The sequence below is a fragment of the Phoca vitulina genome, unplaced genomic scaffold (genome assembly GCF_004348235.1).
Source record: "Phoca vitulina isolate PV1807 unplaced genomic scaffold, GSC_HSeal_1.0 scaffold2, whole genome shotgun sequence".
Classification (NCBI taxonomy): Eukaryota; Metazoa; Chordata; class Mammalia; order Carnivora; family Phocidae; genus Phoca; species Phoca vitulina.
Window position 1 is genome coordinate 51,794,259 of NW_022589705.1, and position 14,235 is coordinate 51,808,493.

At 38.3% G+C, this 14,235-nt stretch overlaps 1 protein-coding gene across 1 annotated transcript in view; it reads left to right on the top strand.

Annotated features, from left to right (window-relative positions):
* The window catches only part of TM2D1 (TM2 domain containing 1), a 47,609-nt gene that overhangs the window by 12,854 nt on the left and 20,520 nt on the right, over positions 1 to 14,235 (top strand). The window contains exons 3-4 of the mRNA XM_032427625.1: positions 1,010 to 1,118; positions 7,231 to 7,322. Coding sequence (XP_032283516.1) covers positions 1,010 to 1,118; positions 7,231 to 7,322 — 201 coding nt within the window. The remainder of the gene's footprint in view (positions 1 to 1,009; positions 1,119 to 7,230; positions 7,323 to 14,235) is intronic.

Here is a 14,235-nt window from a genome sequence, read left to right on the forward strand (position 1 = left end):
ATAATTATTGATCCTAAACATAGAGATAAGCAGTCTGAAACTAGCCTAAAAGCATTAGTACCTTTTAATCAGAAATGCTAGAGGAAAAGGCAATAACATTTATTGAATAGCTACTGTATGCTGTGCTTTGTACTAGGTACTTTATATCATATTTAATCCCCACAATGGTCCTATGAAGAGGTGATCTTAGTGCTATTTTATCTACAAGGAAAAAGGCAATGCACATAGCTCTTTACACAATAAGGCTATAAAGGCTTCAGGACAGCTCCTGCCTAGCACATAGTAAGCTCTGTATTACTTCCTCTTATTATGTCTTCTGGGATAGGAGTAAAGATCAAAAACGCTAAATGCTAAAATGGTATGCTACATCAATTCCTAGGGGGAATAGAGAAACAAATATATTTGGAATAAGTAATCTGGGTGGGGGACGCCTAGCTGTCTCAGTCAGTAGAGCATGTGACTCTTGATCTTGGGGTGGTGAATTCAAGCCCCACGTTGGGCATAGAGATTACTTAATAAACAAATAAAATGAACAAACAACTTTTAAAAAAGAAAATAGAGTAGATGAAAAGAATCTTAGTTTATAGTAACTGTCTTCTGCAAGAGTTAATATAAACTGAAAATACTATCAGATCATGTTAAATTTAATGAATTACCCAATGAGTTACCAACAAAAATTTGAGAAGTATTCTTTACCCTAGAGATGAAGTAAAGGGCAGTAAGACTGTGCAATTCTTCCCTTGTCACCTTTGTCGGAGGCAGAAGATTGAACTAGAAGGGTCATGCATTGAACCCAATTCTTATATTTTTGTGTTGAGACCACTATATCATATTATCCTTTGTTTAGATATTCCTATCTAAAGTCTCATGTTAGGTGTTATATTGGGAGGTGGTGTGTTATAATTTTGTATTTTCTTGTGCTTTTTGCTAGTCTTAAACATGATTACATACCTTTTCTGCATAAAAACAGTGGTTTCTTGCTTTTTTTTTTTTTTTTTCCTGCCTTTAGTTCCTTGTTTTCCAGCACCCAACATAACTTGTAAGGATTTTGGTGGCAATGAAACACATTTTACTGGAAATGAAGTTGGTTTTCTCAAGCCTATATCTTGCCGAAATGTGTAAGTCCATTACTGAAGCTATATTTTTAGGTTACTTGCCTATGTTGTATCTTGACTACATAGAATAAAGAGAGAAAAAGTTAATTTATGGGGAAAATACTGCACTAATATAATTTATCTTTTTTGCCTTTCTCAGAAAACCTCTATTTTAAGTGTGCATATTGTTAATATAAATGCAATTTACCACCAAGTAAAGCACAGTAGTTCACTATGTGGGATAAATAAAGACTGTGAATAGCTTCATGCCATGTTAACTCAGTCAGTTTATGCCACTAAATGAGTTATAAAAAATTCTGGTTTTAAAATTTGGGGGATTTCTAGAGTGCAAAAAAGGGATCATGTAGTTTTAGTATTAAAAGAATGTTGGGATGCCTAGGTGGCTCAGTGGTTAAGATCTGACTCTTGGTTTTGGCTCAGGTCATAATCTCAGGCTGATGAGGTTGGGCTCTGTGCTCAATGTGGAGTCTGCTTGAGATTCTGTCTCCCTCTCCCTCTTTCTCTCTCTGTCTCAAATAAATAAATCCTTAAAAAAATAAAAGAATGTTAATTATTAATCATTTGCATATTAAAGGCATTCTGAAATTTGGTTTCATTCTTTGTAATAGGTATGGATGATGAATGGTTAAACAGAATTTGAAAATTCATTTGGGACCTTAAGACAAGTGGCTTTATTTTGTTAGGAGTGTTCTTTGTTTAAAGGACTTTTAAGTTTGCTTTTTATTTTTGCTGTAGTAAAGCTAACATCTTATATTTCTGCCTTGTACTAAAAACATGATTTAGTTTTACCCATTCTTATTAATTGGTGGCACTATACTTTTATCTCTTAACTGTACATTGTTCCATTTTATTCGATGGCTCCTATTTACAGTTGTATCAAGAAATAACCAGTTTGCCTTCCTTCCTTCTTTCTTTTCTTTCTTTCTTTCTTTCTTTCTTTCTCTCTCTCTCTCTCCCCCTCCCTCCCTCCCTCTCTCTCTCTCTTCTTTCTTTCTTTCTTTTAAACTATTTGGCTATTTCTACCAGTTCTGTTAGAATTCCTAGAAATTACTAGTGGAGTCTTATTTTTCTTTTGACCCTCCTTCACTGAGTTAATGAGAAGCTTTAGATTCTGTCTTGCTGTGTAATCCTAAGCCAATCACTTAAGCTTTTTGGGTTCCAAGATTTCTCATTAGTAAAGTAAAAATTGCTAAAAGGAATTACTTCCCAAGTACTTATATATGGTTTAGCCAAGCTTTGAATTTATGGATTGATATTTCTTTTTTTTAAAATATTTTATTTATTTGTCAGAGAGAGGGAGAGAGTGGCCGTGCACAAGCAGGGGCAACAGCAGGCAAAGGGAGAAGCAGGCTCCCCACTGAGCAAGGAATCCAATGTGGGACTCGATCCCAGGACCCTGGGATCATGACCTGAGCCAAATGCAGATGCTTAACTGACTAAGCCACCCAGCGTCCCTGGATTGATATTTCTACCATAAAAATTCCAAATGACTACGAATTTATTAAGTGCTGATCTAAGACATCATAGGTTATAATATAACAACTTAGAAAATCAGTCATATGTTGAGAACAGCTAACCACTCAGGTCGGACTTAAAGGTTTATATTACCTGTAATGGTAACACCACCATGGTCTGTTACTCAATTTCCAAGTTAATTCTGCTTTTCTTTCAGTGTGTATGGGTAGATTAGGCTCAGTGTGACTGAGCTGTACTAATCATGCTCACAAGACACTGATGTCAGTTATCAGAAGAAATGTAATTATCAGGGAGACCAGATATTTGCAAGTATACTGGCCAATTTATTCCCCTCCTATAGTAAAATCTACAATTCCAAAATAGAATTTGCTTAATGAGCATTGAATCAGAACAAGGGGAGCTAAATTGATGGGTAAATTTAATGATAAGTCACAAAATTAAGATTACCCCATAAATAATTTTCTTATATCAGAATATTCAGTACATGCCTACCGAAGAGCCAGCTCACTGACAAATTCTTACTCATTGAATGTTCCTTTCCCAGTTCACATATTTTCCTTCTCCTGTTAGCATATTCTTTTTCAAAATGTATATAATATTGATATTTGATGAAAACTCCCTTCTTACTATTGCAGATATAGTCATTCTATTATGTATTCTCCAGCAACTGAAGTCTGGTAACCATGTCTGATTGATCACCAAGCCACACACCTATTTATACTAGCCAGCTGTTTTAGTTGGAGCAGACTAACGGCTGCAACAGATGTCTTTAGAATTTCAGTGGCTTAACACAATAAAAGTTACTTCCTCCTCACATCATAGTCCAGTTGGTGTTGGCGTGGAGGGCTGGGTGAGGTAAGGGGAGTGATTGTTGCTCCATGCAGTCATGCAGGAGCCTTGCTCCTTTCATCTCTGGCTTTGCTTCCTCTTGTCCTCAGAGTCCTTTCCATTCAGCCAGCAGATGGGAAACAGGAAAAGGAACCCCGGGTAGGTGTGTTTTATGGATCAGATCTAGAAATGGCATACATCATTTCTGTCTTCATAACATTGGGCAAAACTCAGTTATGGCTACACTTAACTGCAAGATGGGCTAGAATATGTAACTTCACTGTACGTCCGTGAGAAAAAGGGCAGTGGCTCAGTGAACAATTAGACAGTCTCTGCTATGCCACCCATTTTCAGTTTATTCTTTAGGGTGATCTAATATATAGATAATTGCGTTTCTAATTTCATTACCCTTTCCAGCCAAGCTTTTTGAAAGGCTTGTTCCTATTTTTTATGAATTTTTCTGTTTAATGGAGTCTAGCTTTTGGCCATGCTGAAATTCACCAGCAATCTTTGTTCTGTATCAAATGGATCTTTATAGTCCATATCTTAATCTTTCTACAGCTTTGGCATTTCCTTCTCTTAAAATTTTTTCCTTGACTTCTAGTATAAAACACTCTTCTATTTTCTTTGATACCTCTTCTTTTGTTTTTTCCTTAAATCTTGATATCCCCAAGATTATATCCTTGTCCTATTCCCTTTTTCATTCATTCACCCCTTTGGCTTTTCTCACCATCTTTATGTATATTAAGGTCCCAAACTCAATCTATCATCTTCTCCTTCAAGTCATCTCATCCTTTGTCTTAGTGAATGGCACCTGTCCTACTCAGTTTCTTAAGCTGAAACTTTGGAGCATTCTTGACTTCTCCTTTCCCCTCATTTCCCACATTTAGCGTGGTTACTTCTGCTTTCTTAGTATTTCCCAATTTTGTTTACATTTCTCTCCTGCTACTGCCCAGTAGGTTATACCTTGAGTTTCTACAAAGCCTACTAATTTATTTCTCTATTTCTAGTCTGGTGCCCCATTCCAGGGTAGATGGGACACCACGGCCCTCAGCATAAAATCTGACATACTTTCAATATTAGATGCATAAACAGGATCTCTGGTCCATCAACCATCTCCCCCAAGTCTCCCCAAATGTCCTAATTGTGAGTGAAATGCAAAAAAAACAGGATTGTAAGACTGACATAATCAGATTTGACTTTAAAGTGAAAACTCCAGCTACCTCTCTGTTTCTTTACTTACCTTTTGAAGCAAAACTCCTTCAAAGAGTTGTCTAATACTCCTGTTCTTCATTTTTTTTCATTCCAGGCTTTCTTTTTTTTTTTTTTTTAAGATTTTATTTATTTATTTGACACAGAACCAGAGAGAGAGAGAGACAGAGCAAGCACAAGCAGGGGGAACGGCAGGCAGGGGAGAAGCAGACTCTCTGCTGAGCAAGGAGCCCGATGTGGGGCTCGATCCCAGGGCCCTGGGATCATGAGCTGAGCCGAAGGCAGCCGTTTAACCAACTGAGCCACCCAGGCGCCCCTCATTCCAGGCTTTCTTAAGCCTGCTCTGTTTGGTCTTTTTCCTGTACCACATCACCAGAATTGCCCTCGCTGAGGTCATTAATGAACTCCTTTTGATTAAATTTAGTGGTAAATTCTCAGCCATTACTTAAGTAATCTGTCAGTCACATTTGGCCCAATTGATCACTCTGTTCTCCTTAATACAGGAGGAGTACTGTCCTGTACTGTCTTCCCTTGACTTCCAGTATACCACACTCTTCTAGTTTTACTTCTTCCTCACTGTTAGCTTTTTCTCAGTTTTTTCTCTTCTTGATTGCTTAATATTGGAGTATCTCAAGGCTTAGTCTGTGAATCTCTCTCTCTCTCCCTCTTTTTTTTTTTTTTTTGACAGGGAAATGTCCTGGTTTAAAATACTTCCTACATGTTTGTAACTTCCTAATTTATATCTCCAGCCCAGACTTCTCTCCCTAACTCTAGACTTGTAAATCCAGCTGTCTTTTGAACAACTCCACTTGGATATCTGATAAATATCTCAAACTCACATGTCCAACAATGAAATCCTTAACATCCTTCCAGGACTAGTCTACCCTCAGCCTTCCCCAACTCAGTTAATGCTAGCTTCATCCCTCTAGTTACATAGAACAAAATCTTTAGCTTTATTCGTATTCCATTCTTTTTTCACTCCCTAAATTGAATACATCAGGAAATCCAGTTGTTATACTTCACAATATTTCCGGAATCTGATTACTTCTCAGTGTTTCCTTTGCTATGACTCCAGGTCAAGCCACTATTAATTTTCATCTGGATTATGGCAAGAACCTTCAGACTCCTTTGTCCTTGTGGTAGCTTGCATTTGTTAAACAAATTCATCCCTCTCAATCACTATTAACTGGGTGGTGTATACTTTCCACTCTATTGATTTGGGGCTTGACCATATAATTGTATTTGTCCTATGTAATGCTAGCAGGTATGAAACAAGCAGGGGCTTAAATGTGCTTGTGAGATTTAGCTCTCTTCTTGAATCTTGGTGATATGTTCTGAAAAGAACTTGTCCCAGGTAAATGCTACACCTTCAGCTGGGCCCTAGAAAAACTTAAGAGGAACTGATTTGAACTAAATAAGTAACCTGGATTCAGACTGACCCAAACTTTAGCCTGAAGCAGCATCTCCTGGCTGAACCCACCCTAGACCAGCCGAACCACAGGCAATTGCAGTCTACAAGTATGAGGATAATTGCTTATTGTTGTAAGCCACTGAGGTTTAGGGTGGTTTGTTATACAATGTTACTGTGACAATAGCTCACAAGTACTCCCCTACAGTCTATTTTCAGCAGAGCATCTAGAGTTATTTTAAAATCTAAATCAGATCATATCACACGTCTACTTAAAATCCTGGAGTAGTCTCCCATATCCTTCAGAGTAGAAAGTCTTTACAGCGGTATTCAAGGCCGTACATGATTTGCCCTCTTTGCCTCTTGTCATCTCTCTGACAGCTCCTACTATTCTTCTGTTCTCTAATTCCACTCCTGCTATACTGGCCACCTTTATAGACCTCAAACATGTCAGGTATGCTGCGCTCACCGCAGCAGTTCTTTTGCCTGGGATGTTCCCCCCTAGAGGTGTGGCGTGCTAACTAACTCACCTCCCTCGGGTCTTTGCTTATATATCACTTTCTCAATGACGCCTACTCTTATTACCCTATTTATATCTTAGATCACCCTTGTCTGTACCTCTGGCATTCTGAATTCCCTAAATGACTTGCTCCACTTCTTTTTTTAATAGCATTTATGACTTTTTTTTTAAAGATTTTATTTATTTATTTGAGAAAGAGAGAGCACGAGCAGGGGGAGGGGAGCAGAGGAGCAAAGGGAGAGGGAGAAGGAGACTCCCTGCTGAGCAGAGAGCTAATGCAGACTCAATCCCAGGGACTTGATCCCAGGACCCTGAGATCATGACCTGAGCCGAAGGCAGCCACTTAACTGACTGAGCCATCCAGGTGCCCCCATTTATGACTTTCTAACATAATATATGATTTAGTTTTAAAATGTTTATTTTTATTGCTTGTTGCCTATAGATTGAAAGCTCTTTAGGAGCAGGGATCTTTGTTTCTTTTGTTCATTAATATATCCCAATAGCCTAGAATAGTGCCTGGCATGCAGTAGCTACCCAAAAGGCATTAATTAAATGAATGAATGGATGAATGAACAAATTAACGAATAAGTGATAATTAACACTTTTGTTTCCTAAAATGTTTACATGTTGGAAATACATGTATATAACACTCAGGTTCTAATTTTGTACAGAAATGGCTATTCATACAAAGTGGCAGTTGCGCTGTCTCTTTTCCTTGGATGGTTGGGAGCAGATCGATTTTACCTTGGATACCCTGCCTTGGGTGAGTATGTTTCATCAAGAAAAAATCCTTGTCAAACTTGTATTTCAGGTAAATATACCTGTTCTTTCCATTTTATTTTTTTAGAGATTTTTCTTTTTAAGATTTTATTTATTTGCGAGAGAGAGAATGAGAGACAGAGAGCATGAGGGGGAGGAGGGTCAGAGGGAGAAGCAGACTCCCCGCTGAGCAGGGAGCCCGATGTGGGACTCGATCCCGGGACTCCAGGATCATGACCTGAGCCGAAGGCAGTCGCTTAACCAACTGAGGCACCCAGGTGCCCCATTTTTTTAGAGATTTTATTTATTTGAGAGAGAGAGAGAGCACAAGCAGGGGGAGGAGCAGAGGGAGAGGGATAAGCAGACTCCATGCTGAGCACAGAGCCCGACTTGGGGCTCAATCCCAGGACCCTGACATCATGACCTGAGCCGAAATCAAGAGTTGGACACCCAAGCAACTGAGCCACCCAGGCACCCCTAAATATACCGATTTTTATAGATTAAATCTTTGCATACTATTAATAGTTAGAAGTTCCATGTAACTGGAGTTGAATAGCTAATGTTCTTCTGTGAGTATAGAGCTGGCTGTTAGCTCTACAGTTCAACTTGGGTAAGGAATATTGACTTTTCCTGTATTTTCATCTTTATGAAAACACACGCAAAATAGTATAGGCACTTCCTTAGGACAGTAGGCTTGAGTTGTCATTATTAGTACCGGGAACATAGTGGACATTTAATAAATATTTTATGAATAAATGCGTATCTCTTCTATCCTTCTAAAAATATTTGCCTTCTACCTGAACCTCTGTCAGTGTTCCCTTGGGAATAGAAAGTTTCTTTCAGGAGAAGCTTGGGTTGGAACTATGGCAACCGGCATGAGCTGGTGTGGAGCCTGACTTCTGTTAACCTTAGCATCCCCCCACACACGTTCCTTCTAGCTGTAATCTTTCCATTTACCATAGTTACTAATGCTTGTGAAAACCATTTACATTTGATGATAGCTTTTGTTTAAACAATACTTTTATATGCCTGCCCTTAGTTAGGCCTTACAGCTCTCTGACTTTATCATCCTCTTTAAATCTTCTTTACCAGGTAGGGAAATTGTCACCAGAGAGGTTAAGGGATTTACTCACCCTAGAGGCCTTGTTTTATTCTGTGACATATTTGTTGTTATCATCCTTGTTTTATGGATAGGGAAATTGTCATGAGATTAAGAGATTTACCCAAGGACACTCTGCTAGTGACCTGAATTTGAACCCAAATTTTCTGGCTCAAGAGATCATGCTTTATTTACTGTAGTACTCTGCTTCTATATTAGCCCTTTACTGAGCAAAATTTAAGTTTCTGAATGCTCTGCTTTCCAGCTAGCAAGGCTAATATTCTTTCCATGTTGCTACCCACCAAAGATCAAAGAGGAATCTTTACGGTGGTGTTAGTGGGAAGTATGTTTCTGACAGCCTTACCTGGAACTCACAGATTTGTTCAGTTAATAGACATTTATTCTACGTTTACTATCTGTTAAGTAAGTAACTAAGTGCTCTGGAAATGATGAAGATCATAGTTTATATTGGTTAAAAAGGAAATAAATATGTTGGTGGGTCCATTTATGATACAGCTATTACAGAACCATGACAAAGTGCTATGAGAGCACAGAAGAGGGACTGATTTAGTCAACCTTGGGGTGTGAGGGAGGACTTCTTAGATGAGGTGACATTTGAACTAGGTTTTGAAGGATGAACAGATTACAGAGATTGAGGGCATTACACAGAACAGCATGTGCTAAGGCACTGGGTGTGACAGAGCATGTGTGCACGCTGAGAGAATGGTGGATAGTTGAGCTTTTGCTGTAGGAACAATAATGGCAGGAGATGAAAAGTGACTGCAGAGCTAGTCTGTGGTCAGATTATAAAGGGCTTTGAGTGTCTTGTTACGGAGTTTGGACTTTACCCTTTAAACATCAGAAGCCATAAAAGTTTTTAAGCAGAGAAGAGTCATGGTCAGACTCATATTTCAGGAAGATGCTACTGGAGGAATTGAGGGAAATGGCTGAGAACAGAGAAGGACTGGTGGCAGAGAAAGGTGGAAGGAGATTGATGCCGTCTGTGGTCCTGGCCTGAGTGACAGTGCAGCTCACTTTCCTACCATGTGTTAGAGCAGCCGTACCTTTCCCTACAGCAGAAAGCCATGTGATCTGCACAGAAGGCCTCGGAGTTGCTAAAAAAGCAATCCTTTAGTCTAACTCTCTTTTTAGATGATGTCTGGCTGGATGGATGGCTGGCTGGCTGGCTGGCTGTCCAGACAGAGAAACCAGATTCATAATGAGAAAGTAAAATGATGTGGTGATGGTAAGAATACACCTGAAGCCTTCTGCCTTTATCTTCATATTTTCTCCATGTTTTCTTTACGAAGACAGACTTATGTATATATGTTGGAAAGATTTCTAACTTTTAGTAAGTTTTTTTTTTTTTTTTTTTTTTTAAAGATTTTATTTATTTATTTGAGAGAGAGAGAATGAGAGAGAGCACATGAGAGGGGGGAGGGTCAGAGGGAGAAGCAGACTCCCTGCCGAGCAGGGAGCCCGATGTGGGACTCGATCCAGGGACTCCAGGATCATGACCTGAGCCGAAGGCAGTCGCTTAACCAACTGAGCCACCCAGGCGCCCCAAACTTTTAGTAAGTTTTTAAAAGGTTAGGAGGAAAGGGGAAACACTGTTCTTTAGAACAGTTTATTCTGTGATGATTTTGAATAGTAAATCTATTTTATATATTTGGCTTAATGAGTGACTTTTTGGCTTCTTGTGATGTGTGTCAGATGAGCTGTCACGTCATATGTGTAAGTTAATGTGTTTGTCTTACTGCAGCACATAATAATACGTCGGCATGTATATTGTGAATTTTTCTTCCTGCAAAGTAAAGCTCTGGGTTATAAAGCTCTGTGTAGTGGCTCTGGTTAGTGAATGTTTGTTTCCTGCCACGAGCTGTTTTTCCCTGGCCACTGCTACTCCAATCTATTATGAGCTTAAGTCAAAGAGAACCTTTCCCTTAGAGGCTGAGATTCCATAAACTTGCAAGCGCAATTTTTTTTTTTTTTAAAGATTTTATTTATTTGACAGAGAGAGACACAGCGAGAGAGGGAACACAAGCAGGGGGAGTGGGAGAGGGTGAAGCAGGCCTCCGAGCGCGAAGCAGGGAGCCCAACGCAGGGCTCGATCCCAGGACCCTGGGATCATGACCTGAGCCGAAGGCAGACACTTAACGACTGAGCCACCCAGGCGCCCCTGCAAGTGCAATTTTTAACATTCAACATTATGCTACAGTGTAAAGGTTTTGTTTTGTTTTGTTTTTAATCGTTAAATAACTTACTGTATTTTTTTTTAAAAGATTTTATTTATTTGTCAGAAAGACAGAGAGCACAAAGCAGGGGGAGCAGCAGACAGAGGGAGAAGCAGGCTGCGCAAGGAGCCTGATTCAGGACTTGATCCCAGGACTCTGGGATCATGACCTGAGCCGAAGGCAGATGCTTAACTGACTGAGCCACCCAGGCGTCCCGATAACTTACTGTATTATCACAACAACCTTTGGATGTTCGTTAGTTCAACAAATATTTTTACTGTTGGCCTAAGATACAACTTTCTCAAGATTGTTAAGTCTGTCACTTCTCATTTGCCTGCTTTCCAGCTTCTTAGTTTTTGTTGCTATTGTCTTATCTTTTATTCTCTTTGTTCTATTGGGTTTGTGGACTTTAAAAATTCCTTACCATCTTTTAGTGGGGTCTTGGAGTGAGAGGACCTAAGTAGGCATGTCAAAGTCATGATCTTTAACTGAAAATCCTCTTATTTCTTTTAAGCATTCAAATATTTTGATTGTATCTTGCATTTAAGCTGTCTTAATGTTTAGGATTTTGATATGTTTTATTAACTGACCTAATAAGTTAAAATGTTTTTAAATTTTACAATTTTAAATGCTTTTAAATTAAATTTTAATTTTTACTAAGAATTCAAGGTTAAAGAATTTTGGTATTTTTGATTAAAATGATTATCATTGTAGTACTACCCTTACTACAATGTTGACTGGAATGCAAATAGTTATAGATGGAGCCTAACATTCTATTTTTTTTTTTTAAGATTTTATTTATTTGAGAGAGAGGAAGAGAGAGCACGAGGAGAGAGAGCATGAGCAGAGGGGGGAGGCAGAGGGAAAAGCAGACTCCCCCACTGAGGAGGGAGCCCAATGTGGGGCTCGATCCCAAGACCCTGGGATCATGACCCGAGCTGAAGGCAGATGCTTAACTGACTGAGCCACCCAGGTGACCCTATTTTTCTTATAATCTTATTTAATCTTCATGCTTATGAGAAGCAGTGGTAGCTTTTTAAATTCTTCCTTAAACTCTTTATGACCATTGGAATTTTATAAGAACAGAATAAATAATATCAATCATGCAATATGAAACCTGCTTTTTCTAAGTAGTTTAGTGTTGAATGTGATATTTTATTATATAAATTTTACTTCAGGATTAAATAAGGGAAATGTGTTGGGGGTGAGACTGAATAAAATTTGATAAGATCTAAAAATTCCTTTAAGAAAGTTAAAAAAATTTTTTTTTAATTTAAAAATTTTTTATTTTTTATTATTATTTTTTAAGATTTTTTATTTATTTGGGGCGCCTGGGTGGCTCAGATGGTTAAGCGTCTGCCTTCAGCTCAGGTCATGATCCCAGCGTCCTGGGATCGAGCCCCACGTCTGGCTCCTGGCTCGGCGGGGAGCCTGCTTCTCCCTCTCCCTCTGCCTCTCCCCTGCTCATGCTCTCGCTCTCTCTCTGTATCTCTGTCTCAAATGAATAAATAAAATCTTTAAAAAAAAAAAAAAGATTTTTTATTTATTTATATGACAGAGAGAGACACAGTGAGAGAGGGAACACAAGCAGGGGGAGTGGGAGAGGGAGAAGCAGGCTTCCCGCCAAGCAGGGAGCCCGATGCAGGGCTCGATCCCAGCACCCAGGGATCCTGACCTGAGCCAAAGGCAGACGCTTAATGACTGATTTTTATTTATTTATTTTTTTAAAGATTTTATTTATTTATTTGACAGAGAGAGAGTTAGCGAGAGCAGGAACACAAGCGAGGGAGAGGGAGAAGCAGGCTTGCCGCCGAGCGGGGAGCCCGATGCGGGGCTCGATCCCAGGACCCTGGGATCATGACCTGAGCCGAAGGCAGACGCTTAACGACTGAGCCACCCAGGTGCCCCCAAATTTTTTATTTTTAATTAGGGGCTTGAACTCATGCCCTGAGATGAAGACCTGAACTGAAATCAAGAGTTGGATGCTTAACCGACTGAGCCACCCAACCACCCCCAAATTTTTCTTTTCAGATATTTCAAATTCCTTTTTAGCCCATGACTGTGATTTATATATAGCTTTATTTCCTTTAATTGATTTATTCCTCAGTATGCAAGTGCTACGTTAACTAGAAACTTTTTTTAATGAAACCTTATTTTTCTAATAATATTCTCTCTTTGTATTCTTAACTGTGTTAACATCTGTAATTTTTTTTAATATGCAATAACTAGCATATTTTGTTTTGCCCAACTGTAGCATTAAAAGATTATGGATTCCCAAAGATAATAGCTCTTTTGGAGCAGTTAACAGGGGAGAGATACTCTTTTCATAGTGGTATTCCTTTTAAAATGTAAATACTTTCTTATTATGAGAATAACAAAGTGTTTTTAAGCCCAAATCTTTAAAAATCTTGGTTATATTATTCCTTTTTTGTTTTTTTTTTTTTTTTTTTTAGTTTGAAGTTACCAGTTTGGACTGGTATATAATATCCACAGATCATGGGACAAATAAAGGGATTTATAGGTTAAACTGTTCTAAGATTTGAAAGCTCTCCTTTATAGGTACAGGTACAAAAAGAAGAGTGATAGCTAATTACCAAATCATTCTAGAACACCTGTAGTTTGGGAAATAGCAACTTCAATATGCAATAATCTACATTCTCTAAAACAGTTATGCAGACAGCAGTATTTGCAAGACTCAACCTGTAATAAAAGAAAAAAAATACCAGAATTTTAAAAAATACCCCAAATTAATCTCTGTTCTTTTTATTTTATACCCATATAAATCCTTTGATTGAATTCATGTTTTTAAAATATAAAGTTTAGGTTACTAAAGTATAAAGTATACTCAAAACATGAGCTTTATTAATGTCATCTGGCAGCATAATCTTTTTCAAAGAATATACAATAGTAATGGTTCAGGATAAAAATAGATCCTTTTTTATTAGAAACACTTTTATTTGGAATTTTAAAACAGATTTTAAAATCTAAAGCTGATACTCCTTTTCAAATAAGAAGTTAGTAAATAGTGTCTGTACAAAGAGACACTTTTTTATTTGGAAAAAAAATGTCAGTCTACTTTTGGTAGTTCACAAATAACCTCACTTTTTAAAAAACTGGTATTATGCTCAAAATAATGAAATCTATAAGAGTAATGGTTTGTATTGGTTTTAATAAATGCTTTAGAATGTATGCCACTTTGTGTTGTTCAAGTTGATCATTGTTTGCAAATAAGATAATTTACTCTTGATAGGGTTTGTTCCTTCAGTAGTCATATTGACTAGGCATGGGAATGATCCAATAGTGACTTCCCGTTGCTCATGGAAGGGAAGGGGAAGACAGATAAATAAAAATATATAAGCCGTATCATGGGATATGTGCAATGCTGAAAGTTAAGGGCAGGGCTGGGGAGCATCAAGGAATATTATTAAATTCATCCTGGAGACATTAGAGAAGACTTCTAGAAGTTTTAAACAACTCTTAGAGGTTAGTTAGATGATTGGGAACGGGGTGGGGAGTGCAGAGGAGGAGTCAAGGTAGAGAATAGCATAACACATATAAATGTAGAGATGGCTGAGGAGACTACA